The sequence below is a fragment of the Pinus tabuliformis genome, chromosome X (genome assembly GCF_031772625.1).
Source record: "Pinus tabuliformis cultivar Carrire ecotype Pingquan chromosome X, CPIR1, whole genome shotgun sequence".
Classification (NCBI taxonomy): Eukaryota; Viridiplantae; Streptophyta; class Pinopsida; order Pinales; family Pinaceae; genus Pinus; species Pinus tabuliformis.
This window is the reverse complement of record NC_142308.1, coordinates 332,499,493-332,520,629: the sequence shown is the minus strand read 5'-3', so window position 1 is coordinate 332,520,629 and position 21,137 is coordinate 332,499,493. Positions and strand designations below refer to the sequence as shown.

Sequence of the window (21,137 nt, the reverse complement as noted above, 5' to 3'; positions counted from 1 at the left end):
GTGGAGAATTCCTTCCTTGCTAGGAGGGAGTGTTGAAGCTTATAGTAGCTTTAGAAGGTCTTTTGCATAGGCTTGGTGTCTTAGCATGTGGAAGATGATTTATTGCCTCTTTAGGTGCTTGCTTGGTGGAGTAAGTGATTTATGTCTTCTTTCCTAAGTCTAACTTAGGAAAAGTACAATAATAAAAGTCAATTAATTATTTTGGACCATCAGGTCATTTTCTAAGGACAAATAATTTAATTATTTAAGTGACTTAGAAATGATCTCAACCATTGATTTCCAGATCTTCTAGAAGGGAGATTAGGGTTAGATATTTGGGCTTAATGAAGAGTATAAAAAGAAAAGCCCAAGAAAGAGGTGAAGACACAAGAGAGGAGACACAACAAGAGAAAACGATTTTCTCTAGTGCGAGTGGCTTAGTAGACTGAAGTGCAGTAGAGTAAGACTACAAGAGGATTCTAGGGCATATCCATGAGGTTGAGTTGCTAGGTATTGCAGGGTTGAGTTGTTGAAGAGAGAGAGAGGTTGATTTAATTGTAGAATCTGATTTACTGGAGGATGAATATCTTGAGGCATAGGGGTAGTTCATAGGGAAAGGCTCAGGGTCAATTGGCCAACAGATTGATTGGGGAAAATTTCTTTAGGTTGAATTCCTTTAGAGGTTGATTTTTAAGAGGTTGAATTCCTTGGGCTGAATTCATCCAATGGGGGCCGAGTTACATGTTCCAACAATTGTATTTTTCCTTGTAATTATTTGTGGGTCAAAAACCTTGATTTTCTAGATTAATGAATGATGGAGAATTGTGGGAATTTATTTGTTGTAATGTATGATTAATCTTTTTGTTTTATTTTATTTTATTTTATTTCCGTTGCATATATTTTCTAGAGGTTAAAATACTAGTGATTTTATTTTTCGGTAATTCATAATTTATTTGGTTAATTAATAAATTTTTGGGAATAAATAATCGCCGTGAGTATGAAGCCCTAAGGTTGAGGAATTCCTAGAGGAAGTCAAGGAGGATTCAATAGAGCATGCTTTGAGTGGAAAGTGTAAGAGTTTTTGACGTATGAGTGTTTGTAGAATTTGAATACCAACACAAGGCAACAATGAAGAACTCACATAGCTCAAGCTGTGGAGAGTTCAACCATTAATTTTATTGTTGTAGACCACATTGACGAATTGTGGCAAGAGCATGGTGAAATCCTCATGTACTGGAGAGTGTTGTTGAAGTTGGAGTGACGACTTGAGGAGAAAGAGTTAAAGTAGTGGGAAGCAATTTTCTAAACGAAATTCAAAATTGGAGGTAAGTATTGTTTGCTCATTGTTGATGGTGGTGGTCGGTGGAAACCTCATGTCTATTGAGATAATTTAGGCGCTGTATTTGAAATGCACCCACACTCGAATGCATATAGAGTTTTTTTGTTATAGAAGGGACACCATGTTATTCTATTTGAGTTGTGTTTGGTAAATTTCTACCTTGGGAAATATCATGATCAAGTTGTATGTGATCTTGTGCCTATGGATGCTTGTCACCTTTTTGTTGGGAAGGGTTAGGTTGCTTCCCGTGAAAGAAGGAAAAGGGAACACCAACAATAACTGTGGTAGCGATAATAGAGTAATGTTCCATACAATAAGAGAGTTTTTGAAAGAGTAGAAGGAAAAATGCTGATTTGCAATTTGGCTAAAAGAATCATGGTCTAATTTGGTCTAAAAGAATCCCAAATTAGTATTAGAGAAGAGAGGGATTCCAATAGAGGTCAAAGAAATGTTGTTAGAGTTTAAGGAAGTCATTTTTGATGAACTTTTGAAGGGATCACTGCTTATGAGAAGTATTTCCCATCAAATAGATTTGATCCTAGTTTTGATTTTGCCAAGTAAGGTATCTTATAGGTTGATTGAGGTTGAAAGGGAAGAGATTAATTGATAAGTTCAAGAGTTATTAGATTGAGGATTGATAAGAGAGTTTGAGTCCTTCTATAGTACTTGTTGTACTGGCATTGAAGAAACAAGTGGAGTGGAGGATGTGCAGTGATTCAAGGGCCATCGATAAGATCCCCATTAAATATCACATCGCCATGATTGGATGAAGTATTTGAGTGGAGCGAAGTACTTCACAATGATTGATTTGAAGAGTGGATATTAACAAATATGAATTTGAGTGTTATGAGTGGAAGATTATGTTTAAGCCAGATGAAGTATTATATGAAAGGTTGGTCATGTACTTGGGTTTATGGATGCACTCAAAACTTTCATGAGTTTGATGAATGAAGCATTTAAATTTTGAAACCTTACATGAGCAAGTTTGTGGTTATATATTTGGATGATGTACTATTTTTTGGCAAGACAAAAGTAAGAGCACATGACGCATTTGAAGCAAGTGCTACAACATTGGAAGTGGGAGAAGTTGTTTACAAATTTACAAAAAGTTTTATTTCATGAAGGAATAATCAATGTAATTGGAGGTTTGTGATATCTCAAGATGGGTTGAAAACGGATCTGGAAGGCAAGAGCCCTTATGTGTTGATGATTGTCATAGTAGACAGATACTTTTGCATAGGATAAGTGTCAAAGATGTAGGAGTAGTCCAAGACCTTCCTAGGAGCTTGCTTATGTTGAGTGAGTGTATTATGATCTTTTTCCTAAGTCTAACTTAGGAAAAGCACATTGATTAATTAATTGATTAATGTTGGATATTGGGCTAAGGTTTTCTAAGGAAAAGTGAATTATTCACTTTAGTGATCTAGATCTAATCTCAATCATTGATCTCAAGTGGGTTAGGATTTGATCCTAGCCATCTATCACTTTGGAGATTAGGGTTTGAGATCTAGCTCAATGAAGAATTATAAAGACAACCTAAGGGAAGGAGGAAGACATAATACAATTGCAAGTGATTTGTAGATTTGAGAGAGAGATTTTCTCAAGTGAAGAGTGAGAGAATCAAGGTTGAAGAGTAAAAGTTTGTAGCTGAAAATTTTGGAGAAGGGAATTTAGTGGAGGTCAAGGTCGTACGAGTTACTAAGCACTAGATTTGTAGAAGGCCATACATTGTGTTGAATGGTGTTGTCATTGATGCCAATGTTGGTCCTTGAACACTCTTTTAATATTCGTCTAGTTTGCATTGATTGGAAGCTCCAAATGACAAGAAGCCTTGGAAGAGAGGATGAAAAGCCCTAGATGCCCCACACTTGTTGAAAAATTTGAGGATGAAGACTAGTGAATTGGCTCCCATAATCATCATCGTTTGATTCTCCTCGTTGTGTCGATTCCAATGATAAGTGGCATGTCATGTGGGTCCTCTTAGTTGAGGAGATATGGCTTCTTGAAGTTGAAACCCCATTTGTTGGTCAAGGAACCCCAAAGGAGGTGCTACAAGCAATTTTATATTATACAAGGAAATTAAAATTAAAAGGGACTATCCTAGTCAAAGTTAAAAAAAGAGAGGGATTTTATCAAGGATAAATCATGAAAAATTGAATTGAAGTCAACCTCCAAAAATAAATTTACTTTTGGCTCCAAGAATTTAAATTTGAATTTGAAACTTAAGGTCGACTTCCCACCTTAAGCTGGTCGACCTGCACCTCTAGGATGCCCTTCAGCCTCTACAAATACAAGGGCCATCTCTACCCTCCATGGACAAGTGAGTAACTCACACATATTATTTGAGGTTTCTGCAGACTAGCATTGTCATGATTAGTTGAAGAAAAGCTCGAAGCATTATGAGGTCGAGTTCTGGGAATTTGGTTTGGGAGGCGCATCATTTCAGATCTTCAAGCGGATCTGATCTTTTGGTTGAGTTCTTTGCAACTTTTGGCACAGTCCTTTTGAAGTCATTTCAATGTACTTGTTTGAGTTGTTTTAGGTGGATTTTGAAGTAGGATCTGAGCTTCTTTTCAGGCACATACTTGGGCATCTCTTGCAGTGATTTATGAAAGGAAAAGCTTCCCCTAATCCACACTATATCTGAGCAAATTTATTCGGCCCTGAGTGGCATCCTTTGTATTGTCTCGAGGCTGATTCATGGTACCATTTCAATAGCTGGAGTTGAACCATTTTAGGTCTTCATCTCAATCATTGTGGCATTTTCGTATCGATTAAGGACTAATTAACACAAGGTTCTAATTTGAAGCGGTTTCTTGTATTTTTTGTGGTTAATCTCTGCAGCATATTAAGCCTCCTAAGGTTTAGACTTCGGCCCTTCTCTCTGAAGCTAATCTTGGTTCTTACTCTCTTTTCTGAAGTTTTCAAGGTTATTTTAAAGGCTTTTCTTTTCTGGGTTTTGAGGCTTAATACTACACTAATTCTTTATATATCTGGTGGTTAATTTCTGAATGGCTTGTGACATTTTTCTTCAGTCCTGAAGCATTTGTGAAACAATTTTCCATCGTCTCCAAGGATGGGTATTGTTAAAACACTGTAGACTAACAGAGTGGTTGACTGAGCAAAGAATGTGTTGTCTTGTCTAGAATATTGTGCTGCTAATTGAGGCCAAATTGGTTGAGCAGTGAAAGGTTACAAGTGTGTTAGTTTATGGTTGATGTGACTTGTTACATTGCTGCTAAGAGGATGACAGTGGGGCTTGTATATCTGAGCAGAAAACTTTGTGTTAGGTACCTTAATTTGAGGAGTAATTTGACAATATTCTTGAGGCCATCCTCGGCATGCTTGAGGCTCAGATTAGCACTTTCCTTAGGCCTCACGCAGTGGCACAAAACTCAGCTAAATTAATAAGACCTAAGACAAAGCATCATAGCATCATCAAGGAATGAAGTATAAGCATAATTTCAAGGATTTATTTAAGGACTGTCTATGGTTTCCAAAAGTTTGTTGCATTGACAATATATTGCAAAGGACAAAGGTATATGATCAAGCAATAACCAACCTTTGTGAGGTGTGATAGCTCAAGTGATTGAAAGCTAATTGAAGTATTGAGCAAGTTTTAAAGTTGTACATTGACTCATGATGTAACTTGAGTAGAGCTGTTGTAGTAGTGCACTTGACTGAGTTTTACGCTGCTAAGCAGAGCAGAGATGCTAGGGTTCTCTCATTGATGATAGTGTTGAAAGCTATTGGAATGTCCAGTTAGGTTTTGATCTTTGTTTAGAGAGAATATGAACGTTGTCTGCTAGAGCTAGGGTTTGGCTTGATGATTTTTGTTGAATGCCATGCATGTGAGTATGAGTTGTTGAAAATTGAGCATTGCTTGAGCAATAGATTCAGATTAGATTGGTTGGTTGATTGATATATGCTGCAATAATAATGATCAGATTTGTAATATGTTGCTATTAAGGTTTTTGCTTGAGTTGTAGTAAGGGTTTGTGGCTAATTATGAGCAGAAGGTTCAGGGTTGTTTTAATGGTTGTTGATTTGAGTTCATAAACTAATGTATTTTTGAGAACATATTGATGCTGCCAGGGTATGACAATGAAAGTGTATCATTTAACTAAGAATGTTGTTGATTGTTGAGCTAGGGTTTTAGTTGCAGAAGTTATATTGTTACAGAGGTGGATCTAGTTTGAAAATTGTGAAAAATGGTCCACTGTGGTGAATTGTTAAGAAGGGTGGCAGGGTGGTGCAAGGTAGGAGATTGGAGGCTCCTTTAGGTTGGAGCTTGTGCATGGTGTTGAAGGATCCTTTCAATCAAAGCTTATAAAACTAGGACGTTGGAGTGTACTTCTAGTTGGAGTTGGTAAATTAGGGTGTTGGAGCGTCCTTCCAGTTAGAGCTGGTAACTCCGGGAGTTGGAGCTTCCTTTAGGTTGGAGTTTGTAAACCAGGGGGTTTAAGCCTCCTTTAGCTGATGTTGAAAATCTTGGAAGTTGGACCTTTCTATTGATGCAAATTTGAAGACCTATGTTAAGAAGAGTTTAGTAGTTTGAAAAACTACTAGTCTACTGTTTTGGATGTTGTGCTTTGATGAATGGTGTTGTTATTTGTTCATGTGATGTGATGCTAACTTATGTTTTAATATAATGCTGATGACAATCAATGTTCTGTGAAGTTAAAATCAATTGATTGAAGTGAAATATTGATTCACCCCCCTCTTAGTGTTTCTAGCACGTGGGAGTGAGATCTAGTTCCAAGAGAGTCGCATGAGCTGAGGATTTGTGTAGGAAGGTTGCACGTGTGACAACAAGGTTGAGTTCAGGTCGCATGTGTGAATAGAGTAGTATGCAAGTTGCACATCTGATGGCTAGGAGAAAGGAAGGTCGTGTGTGTGAAAAATGAACCATGTAAAAGTGCAGTTTGAGGTATTTAGGGAGTTGAGTTTTCTAGGTTCCATTTATTGTAAAAAAATTTGTATTTATTTGTGGGCCAATTTCCCTATAAGGGAGCCCTTATTTATTATGAGAAATTAACGTGAAGGATAAATTAGAGGGTTTATATTTTTTGTTATGTGTGATTGATTTCCTACTTGTGCTTTTGCTATCAAATTTTGAGTAAAAATTACCAATGAATTATATTCAGTAATTTCAGAAAATAATTTACTAGGTCAAATATTTTATTGGGTTATAAAAATTGCTTGGAATATAAATAAGATTTGGTATTCAAGATATTAACATGATATCAAAGTAAATAAAACAATGAGAGAAGTAGGAGATTAAATTTTTCACATAAGGTTATAACATATTAATTTCTAGCAGTAAAATTTTCTTTGGTTGAGTATTTGATTTTGAAGGATGGTTGCAATTGGGTTAAGATTTGAACATTGGTTGCATCCAACTATAGTCCTTGGAAGGAGATGATAACATTGGTATTGATGGAGAATGATATTTGGTGTTTGTTGAACATAAACTTGTCCCTCCTATCATTGTTGCATAATTGCCCACCAATAATTAAAAGGATGTGAAAGCCAGGAGGACTATTTCGGATGTGGTGAAGGATCATGTGATCCATCATTTATTTGGAAAGAAGACTGCCAGGGAGATGTTGGAGGCTCTCACAAAACTATACTAGAGCGAAAACCAAAATAGGAAAATGGTGTCGAGGGAGAAAAAACTCAAGGGCACCAAAATGACCAGATTAGATACAATAACTTCTTATCTCACCAAAGTAACACATGCTTGCGATGAGTTGGCTGCAGTTGGAGAGGTTGTGATAAAGCAAGAGTTGGTGAGGATGGTCTTAAATAGTTTCACAAAGCCATGGGCTCCCTTTGTCAAAGGCATTGTGGCATGAGAAAACCCTCCAAACTGGGGGAAACTCTGGGATGATTTCAGCCAAGAGGAGATTTGAGAGAAATCTTTGTATGGAGGTTAGCAAAAGGGTGATGATTATAACCTTGACCTTGCTAGTCAGGCAAGGAAGGGCAAAGGGAAGTCCAAGAAGAATCCAGGAGGAGAGACTACCTTGCAGGCTAGGAAGAAGAAAGACATGAGTAAGGTGAAATGCTTTGTGTGTTGTTGTCGCACAAAATGTCTAGGCACCGCACGACAATGACTTAGATCGGGGGCTGTCACCTTGATCCCCAATCTCTCCGTTTAAGTTGTCTCCTAACATCAGACTAAGGGGGGTAGACCCTACGGAAATGGATGGAAGAAAGACTAGTTGGGAACCAACCAATCCAGGAGACACAGTTGAGCAACCAAGTACTTGTTTAGATCTAGCAAGATTTAAAAGGATTCGATTATATTTAGATGTTTGAAACCAGTGCCTTATGGAGTCAACTCTCTTGCTTAGTAAATTTAGGACCAAGTACAGGATGGGCAACTGCTGCTTTAATGAGTAACTATCGTATATGAAATGCAATTCCTACGATTTAAGTGAAATGCAGGAGTCTTGGTTAATTTTATTTAAATCCCTATTCTAAGTATGTCTTTTGATATTTGTCTGTATTGAGCCTAAACTTTATAGCGAATGGCAGAGAGAAGTCAAGGTGCAACACACGAGGGTGTGATTAATGATCCTTCCCCTTGAAATCTAACGTACCTGGTGCCTTTGGCGCTGTAGAGGTTGGGGCTTTGACAACTGCAACGTCATCATTTTAGACACTAAAAAAGCTAGACTTCTCAAGAGAAGACACAAAAGTGTTCCTATCTTTCTTTTAACCAAGCTTAAGTTTGGAAGTACATTTTAAAATGCAATACTAACCTAGAATGCAGAAATGCAAGGTATAATGATTGGCGAAGATGATAGGATAGAGATAGGAATGTTTATATTACAATTTTTTCCGAGTTATATGTTAGGGCTTCAATTTCACTTACAAATATAAATGCCCACTTCAACAAGCAATGATTGAAAATGAAACTTCACAAAGTATTCAAGTTGTTGCAAATCTGCAATTTATTCCAAATTCAATATGAAAAAGACCCAGAACAATAGCTTGAAAACTCAAAGCAAATTATTTAGAGATGCCCAACACGTAATTAGATCATAAGCTAATCAACTATCCTTGGATTATTCAAATTATTTTCAATGTCACTTTAGCTCAAAGAGAACAAAACTCAAGACAATTACCCTTAGACTTTTCAATGAACAAGGAAAGCCAATCTGAAAATATACGATGCTAAGCACTTCTAAAACTGAAGATATTAAACCAAGAACCCTTGTACATTTGGAACTTCAGATTCTGAAATCAATACCAAAAATGGGACAACAAACATTAAATTTTCTAAATATCAATCTCAAGATTATCTTTCAATTCTACTAGTGATTAAAATAAGGACAACTATCAATTAAATTTTGTTTTAGCGTTTCAAATTCAGAAATTTAAGACAATATACAAATAACAGTGAACTTGAAATGCCAAACAGATGCCTAATTAACCAAATGCCTATTAAACTTTTCACTTATGATGAAATCAATTTTCGTGATCAGTCTTCAGAAAATTTAGGAGAGAGAACTCAAATTTGCAAACCTTTTATCCTCGGTGATTGTATTTGATGTATTCGATTTCTATTTAGTAAAAGAGTAAGAGTTTAGAAGATGAACTAGCCCTTGAAGCTTCCTGCCCCCACTGTTCTTCTAGTGTTGAGCAATTTGAAGATACAATACTTACCCATAGCCCATTTTGATCTCAATTTCAGATAACAAAATCCTCTTTAACTCCGGATTTTTTTTGGAATTTTGCAGCGTGAAGGAAGACGGCTAAATGATGAAGAAAATGTGGGCAAGAGGGATATCATGGAAGAGAGGAGAAGGTAAGGCTTATGGTGAGGCTGAGAGGAGAGGCTACAAGAGGCAGTGAGGGATTGAGTGAGGGCTGCGGGTAGCTAGGTGAGAGGAGATGGAATGGAGGAGGTCGCTGGCAAGGGAGAGCTGAGCAGTGAGGCAAGGTAAATGGGATGTCGCAGGCAGAGGGCTTCACGACAGGCAGAGAAGGGCTTGTAGCCAAGCGGAGGGGTGCCGAGGAGGGTAACACAGGGCAGAGGGTGGCAGCCACGAATTTAATGCAGGCAGGGATATGGTAAGGGTAGCGATAGCCAGAAGGGGCAACAAATAGAGCCACCAAAGGCTGAGAAGAAGTTGTGAACCAGAGGTTGGGATGAGAAGGAAAAGGGATGAGGGTTAGGGCCGCAAAAGGGTAAGGAAAGGGGATGCGGGGTGGAGGGGTGACAATGGAAGGTAGAGGAAGGCTGTTGGGCAGCGAAAAGAGAGGAATGGAGGAAAGATGCCGTAGACAAGGCTGTCAGCAAGGAAAAGAGCCAACGACAATAGGGAATAGAGGCTACGACCAAGGTTGAGCCGAGGAGATCGCGATAGGAGGAGGTGTCGAGGAAGGGTTTAAGGAGATGAGTAGAGATGAGGGACTACGCCAAGGGAGCTAAGGGTTGTCCCAAGCCCAAACAAACAAATATATATATATATATATATATATATATATTTTGTTTAATTTAATTTCTATTTTGAAATATTTTTACCCAAAAATTCTCATTCTGAATTGAGATATGTTGTCTTCAATCCCTCTCGAATTTTATGTGAAAAACCCCAGATCCAAAACTTTAAATGAATGACCCAAGCGCGCAAAAGTTTGAGGCGAGATCTCGCCCTCCAGGGCCTAGATCTGCCTCAAAACCAAGAGATCTCCTTGACAAACTTCAGATCTGTGCTTGCACACAAAAAAAATGAAACCATAGATCCCACATATATACAAAAATTAAATTAAGAACCCAAACCTAGATGTTAGAAATTTGGGATTATATTATACAAATGTCAAATCTATACAAATAAATTACAGATCTATTAGATTTGAAGAGTATGAGGCTGACTCTGCTATCAATTTTGTAAATTTATGCTTTTTCTAACCAGATCTAATTATTTAGCACAATTTATTAAAGATAAATAAAATTCTTAATTTAGGTACTAGCCCATAAAATCCTTGCAAGAAAAAAATTGTTAGATAATCTTAGGATTTTAGTGAGGAGGGCTCTTTAGATCTTATGTCTCGGGAGTCGGTTGGTCCAATGGAGGATTTACCCAAATACTCAATTTATGAATACGATTGTTTTCTGCACACTTAAGATTTAAGCTGTTAAATTAGTAAAGATATAAAATAGTGATTAAATCTTCAAAGATTAGAGATACCTACTAATCAAATTAAATTATAATGCTACTTTAAAGCCAACAACCTATGCAAGATACCTGTGCAATAGATTATTCCACAAGAGATATTAACTAACAACTTATAAAATAAGATTAACAGAATATTAAAAACAATGTTACCATAAAATATTGGAGAGGAACACTGGCATCAATAAAACCCAAAGACTTTGCATTGTTACTATTCTAGAAAAAGATTGCAAGAGAGCTTCAAAAGCTAGTACACGATTCAATAATCAGATCCTTTGTGAGACAAATGACTTCTAACTTATAGATAAATTCTCCAAAGGTTAGTTGGCTTGATCCTTGTCAAAGTAATCTCGATTGTTAATAAAGATTTTATTATCTTTTAATCATCATTGTGGAAATTATTTATTTTTTGGGGAAATTTAGATTTTCATTTTATTGATTTTTAATTAATTCAAAATAAAATTTTTCATCTTATTGATTTTTAATTAATTCAAAATTAATTATTTTGAATTAATTTCCTCAAAAAATTGACTTTGATTTTACCACTAAGGCCCAAGGGTCCAACATTTCTTGAAATTTTCAATATTCCCTTGGTGGGGGGACCTCCAAAAATTAATTTCTCTAGAACCCACAAATTTTTTTATTTGGAGAATTTATTTTTCCTAAGACTTAATTTTGACTCAAATTAATTAAATTTCTGGCTTAGGATTTTTAATTTATTTTTGCAAAAAAATTTAATTAATTAACACATGAGGGGATTAGTTATTTTTTTCCAACCCTCTAATATTTTAGCATCACAGCTAAAATATCATTTACATAAGATAACTACATTTAACCCATTAAGGGGGTACACCCGCTCGTTATAAACCCTCTATTATTTACCCAATTCTGCGACTCAAATTTGATCTAGTAGACCAAGTGATTTGCAATAAAATAATTTAGCTAATTAGCGAAAATTATTCCCAAATCACTTTACAGAAGATTCGACTAGAACACTAGGACTTACCTAAAATCTTGACGACAAAATCCACTCTAGCTTTGGGGTGAGGCTGGAGGGGAAAACTTTGCCAATCATTTGTGTTTAAAAACATAGATGAGTTGGTGAGACGAAAAACCTCCTAGGATGAAAATTGTCATCAAAATAATAGTCTTACCTAGGTTGTTACATACATTATGATCTTACTAAGATCATTTACATTATAAACTTGTAGAATGGATTTACAACTTTGACAAATTGTCGACTGATGAATCCAATATGATTTGAATGCTCGAGCATGATGAAATTCCTTTGCGAAAATGTGTATTGCTATAAGGTAGTTGACACGGAGTGGTCAACACGTGTCACAAGATTGGCCATTATGTAGGTCATTGTCTGAATAAAAATAAAGGAAAGGGAAAGGTACAACAAGTTGCAACCTTGGCAAACACACATGTTAGTAAGTTTGCCACCATGTTTGAGAAGGAGTTCTCGTTGGTATCTTGTTTTTTTGGCATTGCAGCCAAGGGTGCTTGGTTTATGGATAGTTGTGCTTCTCGACATATGACGGGATCATGGGATCTATTCACTGGTATTTCAAAGGACGAATCATATCTACATGTGGATGACGTTAGGGTGGAGATCACTTTTTCCCACAAGTGTTGTTTTTTTTGGCATTTTGTTATGGTTTAAAGCTATGTCAAGGTTCACTTGTGACCTTTGGCCTAATCGAATGCCCAAGTAAACTTGTTTTAGGGCTTTTGCTTGTAAAATTTGTGAAGTGAGATTTGGTTGCCCTCATATAAATAGAGGGGAGTCTCACTCACTTATCCATCATTCATCACACTTCTCCTTCTATGAAAGTACACACTAGCTATTGTTGTCTTTTCTCCTTGGACTCAATGTAGCTTTATGGAATGAATTGTCTTTTGAGGAGGAATTTTGCATGAGGAGACTTATTTGGGATTGATTGAAGAGATTCTTGTGGAATGTTTGTAAGTTTAATGTTTATCTTCCATTTTTGCATGTTGTCTTATGAATTGGGGTTTCTATATGTGCCTTATTAAAAATTGCAATATTTATCTTGATATCTTAATTTTTCATGGTATGCAAAAGTGTTTTCCTTGAATCCTTCAAGAGAACTATGGTATGTGCATTTCTTGAACTTAAAAGCTTTCATTTAAGGAAGTCATTAGGGTTTGTAAGAAGAGACTCTTGCTCTCTCACCCTCTTCATCAAGGCCGTTTTCATAGAATTTGCCCTAAAAACTTCTATTGCTCAATGAGATCAAGGCACTAGTCTAGTAGGTGTTAATCAATTTTTATTTATACATATTTTCTCACTCTCTCTAATTTGTAGGTATCCAGGGTTAGGGTTAGGGTTTTTCATGAAATTGTGCTATACAGTAATTTTACTTGATGCGTTATTGCCCTTTTAATAGGGATTGCATTTAATAACTTGAAAAATTAAAAATCTAGCATTAATTGCATAATATAACCCTACAATTAGGGTTGACATCATTTTTTATTACTATTTCTGCCATACAAACTCACTGGCATACCCTAAGCCTTGCATGCCTAATTGATAGCCTTGTTCTTTTATTGATCCATCATTGGAAGGCTATTTATTCTAGCTGTTATATGACATTGCAAGCCATATCATTTAAGATCTCTCAAACCCTAACTTATAATAGTTCATTAATCTATTTAAGAGGTCTAAGAATAGAGTACTTGAACCCTAGTAAAGCGTATCTTAGACTTCTTGGCTTTGCCAGTACCTTATCCCAATCATTAGACTTTGCATCACCTTAAACCCTTCTTGTTGGATATCCTTTAGGTGATCTATATAGAGAAGCCTCCCTTGTGGGATTTAATTCACCACTAAACAACTTGAGAAAGTTCATCGAGGTGATAGTGGTGGTCGATCTCTTGTTGCCATAAGATCTAGATTGACCTAGTGGGGCTTTGCATTAGGTTGGCTACATTTTGTAGTAATAGTACCAACTACTGCTATCAGGAATTTGGCATCATCACTCTTGGGTAGATGTTGCATGCCTAGATGCTCCACTATCCACGTACCAAACATTCCTTGGAATCGTATTGGGGGAGACACAAGATACAATTAAGAAGTATTTCTCAAACTTGAAAACAAAATCATTCATTTGAGCTTTTGTAGAAGTTGCTGCTTGCTTTTGTTGTTGCTTCTTCTTGCCCTTCTCCAGACATTGTGATGCCAAATGATCGAACTTAGGACAGATGAAGCACTTGATTTACTCAAGTCGTTCTTCCCTAGTCGTGTGGCTGACTCCTCACTATTTCCATTACCCTTGATGTGCTTGGGAGAACCTTCCTAACTATAAATTGTGGAAAGATTATATCCTTCATGGGTCTCAGAGATCATTTTCTTCCAATAACAATGTTACCTTGACTTTCCAAGGCAAAAGTTGGAGGCACCATCCAATATGTCCTCAAATTTGAGGCTTGTTGATGCCATCATTGAGTTTGTTGCACAAACTCGTAAATCTGAAAATAAAATAGTAATAAATTTTGCTTGCAAAAGTGCTTAATCCTTTGAGCAACAATATTGAAACCCTCTAACTATTGGTCCTTGGTTTTGATAGTGGAATCTGGATGTATTGTCATAAACCTTTGAGGATCCCAATTAGAGACCTTGCTCTGATACCATGTAGATTTTAAAACCCTAGATGACCGTTGTTCTATGTTTCTCTTAATTAAATAAATCAGATTTGAACTTATTTAATCACAAAAATAAATATTTTTGAACTTGCAACAATCACACGTATAGCGAAAAATGAAAAATGGAAGCATAAACATGATATAACAATAATTACACCCTCAAATCAACTTTTCACTTAAATATTCCAAACTTATAGGGAAACCTTCACTGACTATCAAAGCAATGTTACACGAAGCAAGCGTGTTTTTTAGAAGCAAAGGGTCAGAAGTGTCATTTTTAGAAAATCCTTAGAAACAAAGTGTTTCATTTTAAAAAAACATCCAAAATGCCAAATTTGTTGCAGAATATATGAAAACATGCATATTTGTAAATAAATCAAGATAGAAATTGCATCCATAGTAAATTAATGATTAATTATTCAAGCATGAACCATCTAGACTCTAGATTCTATCAATTACAAACAAACATACAAATTTTTAAATCATATAATAGAAAGTATGTCATTCACTTTTGGATAAAATAGGTTATCTAGCAACTATCAACGATTACATGACCAAATAGATATGCTTAGAAAATAGGACATCTACAGATCGAAATATGAAGACCAAAAGGTCCAATACAATAAACTAAGCTAGTTGCTAAACACTGCTCTACAGAAGAAATGTTCACCAATTATGGAAGCACCCATGTTGCCAAATGTTGTAGCTGTGGGGTAGCACCGTGATGCATGTTCCACTCCTTGATAAACAATGTTCCACCATCACTTATTTTAGGATCCTCATCACTAGTATCATCCTTCATCCTTTTCTTCTTTGTCTAGGCTTTGTCTCTACCTTGATTCTCTAAGGACATAAGTCAACACCGCCCAATTTTGATCAAACTGCTTAACTCAAGCCATAAAATTTGGTAAAAAAAACTTAACATCCCTGATCAATGGTTTTGATTTGATTGAATGATACATTTTGCTCTGGTCATGACAAAGGAGTTCAAAAATCAACACCACCAGCACTAGGGTACATATAGGAATTCGTGTTCCTGATTAAACCCCAATCAAATACCCCACACGTGATAGAACCTAATGAAATGCTGCAATGCCATTGATCGTGAAATCCTAAAAACTATTAAGTCTGCTGAATTTTGAATGGGATATGAAATTCTATTTTCTCCATATGAAATCCGATGAGGTTGGAACCACTCTCACACATCCTGAAACAATTATGATAATGTTAAAAATTGAAGTAAAAGGATGAAAATGTAAGATAAAGGAGAATGCTACTTTTACATTAAATTACCATTAGGGAGCATCTAGGAAGCGTCTAGGGAGTGTCTAGGGAGCATCCAGGATGCATGATTCAACACTTGGGAGCACGGTTTGGCACGTGATGGTTCCAAATTTCCATGAACTGCGCAAATCGAGCCTGCAGCGTGGTTTTGCTTTTTGGAAGCATGGTTCCAGGGGTGCTTTGGCAATGATTTTGCAAGGTTTTAGGGTCTGGTGCGAGGGAGGGGATGGTTCCTGCAACATTGTATCAAACTAACAGCTGTACAGTTTACACAAAAACCAGATCTGCACTTTTGAGATAAATCTGCCTATTGCACATCTGAGAATCTGCCTGCTTTGGCTTGCTTCTCTACCTCGGCTTCTTTCCAATGCTCGGAATCTATTCAATTGATCTCTCATGATCAGTTCTTCCTGGTGTACAAAAATGTATTGCGACACACCTCATCTTGTCTTATTTATGCTTTGAGAGAGATTACTAATCTGCTGAATCATAGCTACTAATTTCCCAAATTTTAGCAATCAGCCTCCTTAATTTTATCAACCACCTTATCTCGATAATGAGGTGTATGACTAAGATTAGAACAAATTTAACTCACTATATTCTAGAATCTCTAGGATATTTCATTGACATTTCTATGACTATGAGAATATAGGAAATTTGACTTTCACTTGTATTTATTTAAGTGAAATTTCATGCTTGTATTATTTCCCAGTTTTACTAGGTGGTCACTGGAAGTTGTGTTGAACTACTATTGATCCTGAAAATTTTTAACCCCGAATTGTTCAACAGAATGGAAAAGACCCAATAACCTAGATACTTTTTGTCACTATTCTTTACATCCAGGATTATGTCCTGGATTGTTTGATATAAATCCAAAGATAAGAGAAATGAAAGATATCACTACTATGTGCTGTGTGTGCTTCCAGTTATTTTGATGTGTGCTCTGAGATTTGGATTGCAGCCCTGTGGCTAGCTTTGGCCTTGCACCAGCTCATTGAGGGATTTGATTCCTCTAAGTACTTGATAAGTTTGGAGTTAAGATGGATCTATGCTGATTTATTGGAGTTGTGTTGCATTATTGACTTATTAATCTATTTTGATATTGCCTCGTAGCCTGACTAAATGATTTACTGGATGTTATTTTCATAGTTGACTATTAATGAATGCCAAATGGATTCTAGGCTCGAAACATTAGAGTGGAACACTATCTGGTAACAAATTATTTAAAACATTTGTGTAGGCTAAAACAAGTAATAGCATCATCTGCTCAAAGTAAATAAAGTAAATTAACAAAAATATTTTTCAAGTTCACAAGGAATTTAGCTTGCCTAACACTATGTGGATTTCAAATCAAATTAGCGAGCATTATTTTTTTCTGTAGAAATCATCCCAGCTGATAAATTGAGAAAAATAAGTTTCCTTTTAGAAAATGCCCCATATTTGGTAGTTGAGATAGTGAGACAAATGCCTGCTTTACACTAATGTACTTGAAAGAAATTTGGAGTTTAGTGCAGAAATATACAAGCTCACTCTTACTAAAGATACCTTTTTATGATGTAATTTGTTTTCAAAAACTAAAATCAGATGGCCTGGCATAAATCTGTTGATAGAGATGAACCAAAGACTAAATGATATAGTCAAGTTGTCATGGTTGATAAACATTTTCGTTTCCTGAATCTTGTGTATTCAAAGCTGCAGTGTGTAAACTAGTATAGCTATCCATCAATTTCATTTCAAGTTTGATTTCATTAAACTTTGATTGACATGTAGGTGCGGACTCTTCACTCTCTGGATCATCCAAATGTCCTCAAGTTTTATGCATGGTAAGTTGAACATGATTAGTCTTCTGATGGATTTCACCTTCTATGTGCCTTTTTCAATATTTTGTCCTTTTAGTCTCTTCAGGTAAACATTTGCTGTTATTCCGAACTTTCATTAGCCAATATGTCTCCCATGAGGAGAAAATTGAAATATCGAGGTTTTACCTTGATACTGAATTTTGTGATTCATAATTTATTGGGATGCTTTTTTTAGTTCTTTTCTGAGTTTCCAAGAAAAGAAGGAATAGTTCATGTTTAGTAGTCGTTTGATATTCATGCTTAATTCAGTTGTATTTTTTAGGTACGAGACTTCCGCTCATCTATGGCTAGTTCTTGAGTATTGTGTGGGAGGAGATCTTCTGACATTGTTGCGGCAGGCAAGTACTTACTATAGGTGCCTTTAATTTAGTAACATATATATAAATTCATGATATTCTCATGTTGCAGATTCTGTGTTTATTTGATCCGCAACTTACGACTGCCTGATAAATTGTTTTTGATGAAATAAATTGATATTCCTTGAAGCACACATTACAGAGTAATTTTACTGGTCAATACAAACAAATCTTCTCGAAACTTGAATCTGTTCAGAGTATGTTTTTTTGTCTTATCTGGAACATCTATTTGTAATTGCATTTTGTTCTTCAAACTCTGGCATATGGTTAAAGGCTTTATTAATTTGATTGGATATTGAAGGATTTTTTAATTTTTTAATTTTTTTAACCCATGAGCAATATCTTTATATTCTATATGAGGAAAATACATATTTCTGTTCTCAAGGGACTGCTCAGACTCAACGACAATGCTCAAAGCCATTACAACAATGCTCATCATGTCATTTTGGGGATTGAACCTGGATGTGGAGGATAACAATCATTCCTCTAAGACACCCAAGATAAACCCAATTGACTAATATTTAAGGAAGTTATGCAGATAACCCATGCCAATTCCACATCAACATATTTCATCATCAGATTCACGATTTTGTTCTTGAGGTTGAGTTGCATTGTTTCCTATTTGGAGGCTTCCCAAGTCATTGCAAGAATTTAGGTGCCTAATAAGCAGGGAGATATGTTTCAGCTTAATATAATTGTGAGTGTGGGTTATTTATGTTGATCAGGTTGGTTTTGCTTTGTATCTGCTTTTTTATGCATGTTGATCTCCTGTGTGGTCGATGATTCTGGTCTGGCGGTATATGAGTATGTGCTTTGTCACTTAGATTACTAGATTTTTGTATGTGTATTTCTTGTGTATAACATGATACAATAAGATGTGCAATGCAAGGAAGACTTAGTCGCAAACTAAGAAATTATCACCTTTTCATTTAAAGCCACAAATATATGAACTTTTAGCTAGGGTATGCATTGCTGTGCATTTTGATGGTTGAAGTTTCCTACTTTTCAATCTGATTAGAGAGTGGAGAGTTGGCCTTTAATCCAAGTGGTTATAGAAAGTTGCATGATGGTAGACGTTTTTAGTATACCTGGAGGTTCAAGAAGAGTTGCTGCACGGGTTGGGATTGCCAACACCATTCCATAGGTCAAATAGTGGCTAATTTAATGGTGCCACATTCAAGAATGTAGGTGAGAGGCATTTTCAATGTAAGAAACATTTTGATAAATCTAAAATAGATTCTTTGATTAGCCTAACTTTGACAAGCATATTGTCATTTCCTGTGCATTTGGATGGTTGGAGTTTCCTACTTTTCAATCTGATTAGGGAGTGGAGACTTGGCCTTTAATCCAAGTGCTTATAGAAAGTTGCATGATGGTAGACATTTCTAGTATAACTGGAGGTTCAAGAAGAGTTACTGCACAGGTTGGGATTGCCAATACCATTCCATAGGTCAAATAGTGGCTAATTTAATGGTGCCACATTCAAGAATGTAGGTGAGAGGCATTTCCAATGTAAGAAATATTTTGATAAATCTAAAATAGATTTATTGATTAGCCTAACTTTGACAAGCATATTGTCATTTCATGTGCATTTTGATGGTTGAAGTTTCCTACTTTTTCAATCCTAGAAGCCTACCATGCTATCCACTTGCAAGTATAAAATTGGGAATGCCTGTGAGTGTCCACTTAAATTTAGTGGGTGATAAGCTTCCAGGTTCTTCAAAAATTTGTCTAAAGATATAACTTTTTTTAATAAAAAAATTGCAAATCTGATATTTCTGTGATTAGAGTTTTCAAGGTTCATGCATATGTTCCTCCAAAAGGACAACATTTTTATTAGAGCTAATCTTCTTAACATTATGATTAGCCCAAATGTCTAGTTTCTACAATTGCATAGAGATTGTTACATTGAAATTGCATCATTCTAAAATAACCCACTATATGTGTTCTTATGTCTTTCATTACAATGGCCTGGTTTTAACCACTGGGGAAAGCGAGTTTATTTTGATCTTGCTAATTTATGAAATGTCCTAAAAGGATACCATGCTACCGACTTGTAAAACCTTGGCATAGCAGATATACCATTGGTAAGGTTCATGGTTGGTTGGTTCTAGACATCCATATTCATCAAAGGTTTTTCTTCAACCGGTAGTAATTGTTCACATCAATATGGTTGACAATTGCAAGATGTAGAATTATTTCTGTAGTTAAATATTCAAGGTTAGAGCTAGTTCTCCTCCAAAAGGAGAATTCCTTTGTTAGCGCTATTCTTACTGACATTATGATTAATATTAACACTCAGTTTCTAGCTTTCTGCATTTGCTTTGAGATAGTTTTTGTTAAATAAGTTTCACCATTCTAAAATACCGTATAGGCTATTATATGTGTTCTTATGTCTTTCTTAAAATGACCCCCTTTTAATCACGAGAGAGATTTTATTTTTGAATTTTGAAGATTAAAATTTATGTCTTCATTTATTGGTGATGTCCAGGTGCTAAAGAGTGCAACTAGTGGCTAGTTCCTCCTCTTGAAAGCCTCTCCTTTGATGACTCATTGCACATTTGGCTCACCCTTGATGGCATCTCCCTTGTCCTCAAAAATCAGAATTTTTGCACTCCTACAAGTGCCTCATTTTCAAGTTGGCCTCATATTCACATGTCTGCCCCTCTTCAAGTCGGCCCATTAGGTGAACAGACACCTCTTTTGACCCGAAGTTAACCACTATAAGTTAACCTAATGGCCTCCCCATTTTGGCATCTCACTCACACATCTCTCTCATGTTCTGATTGGTTCGTACGGCCTGAGGCACCATCTTCTCTCCACAAGTGCGAAGGGTTTCTTGGCAGCTCTGTTTTCTCTTCGTTGACTTTCTGCAGCTAACTTTGACCAGCGTTGACCAAGGTGACTTTGGCATTGTTTGACTGCGTTTTTTGTGGAATATTCTCTGTTTGGGCAGGCTGCATCTTTTGGCACAGAATTCGAGGTTTTCTGGGCAGGTTGACGGTTGACCAGCATTGACCATAGGCTGGACCGCAGGTTTTAACCGCAGAACATTGACCGAGTTTGACTGGTTTTTCTTCACTATTTTGGGTTGAATTTAACCTGTTCTAGAGGCTGAGTTCCTTGCTGCCTTGACCGAGAATTTTGGAGGCTGTTTGACTGGTATTTGACCATTGTTGATTTGATGGGTTAGGGCAAATTGCTTGCTGTTAACAATTGCAGAATTGCAGACTTTGGCAGGATCAATTTTTTTTTGGCTATCATTGTACTAAATTGGATCTTATCTCTGTGCTGAACATTCAGTATTAATCAATAAGAAGGATTGGTTGTGTTTTCCCCCTTGTGGGGTTTTGCCCTGGCATTAGCCTAAATCTCCGTGTTCATTGTCTTGGCTCGTCTTCTTGTGCATATTGTTGATGATGTTCTATCTACAATTTCTGTGAATAATGATCTAAAGTAA

General features: G+C 36.2%; 1 protein-coding gene across 1 annotated transcript in view; it reads left to right on the top strand.

Moving 5' to 3' along the window:
* Positions 1–21,137, top strand: part of LOC149139802 (serine/threonine-protein kinase RUNKEL-like) — a 75,897-nt gene that overhangs the window by 21,731 nt on the left and 33,029 nt on the right. Inside the window, exons 3-4 of the mRNA XM_089449246.1 lie at positions 17,233–17,285; positions 17,584–17,659. Of these exons, the coding sequence (XP_089305372.1) occupies positions 17,233–17,285; positions 17,584–17,659 (129 nt within the window). The remainder of the gene's footprint in view (positions 1–17,232; positions 17,286–17,583; positions 17,660–21,137) is intronic.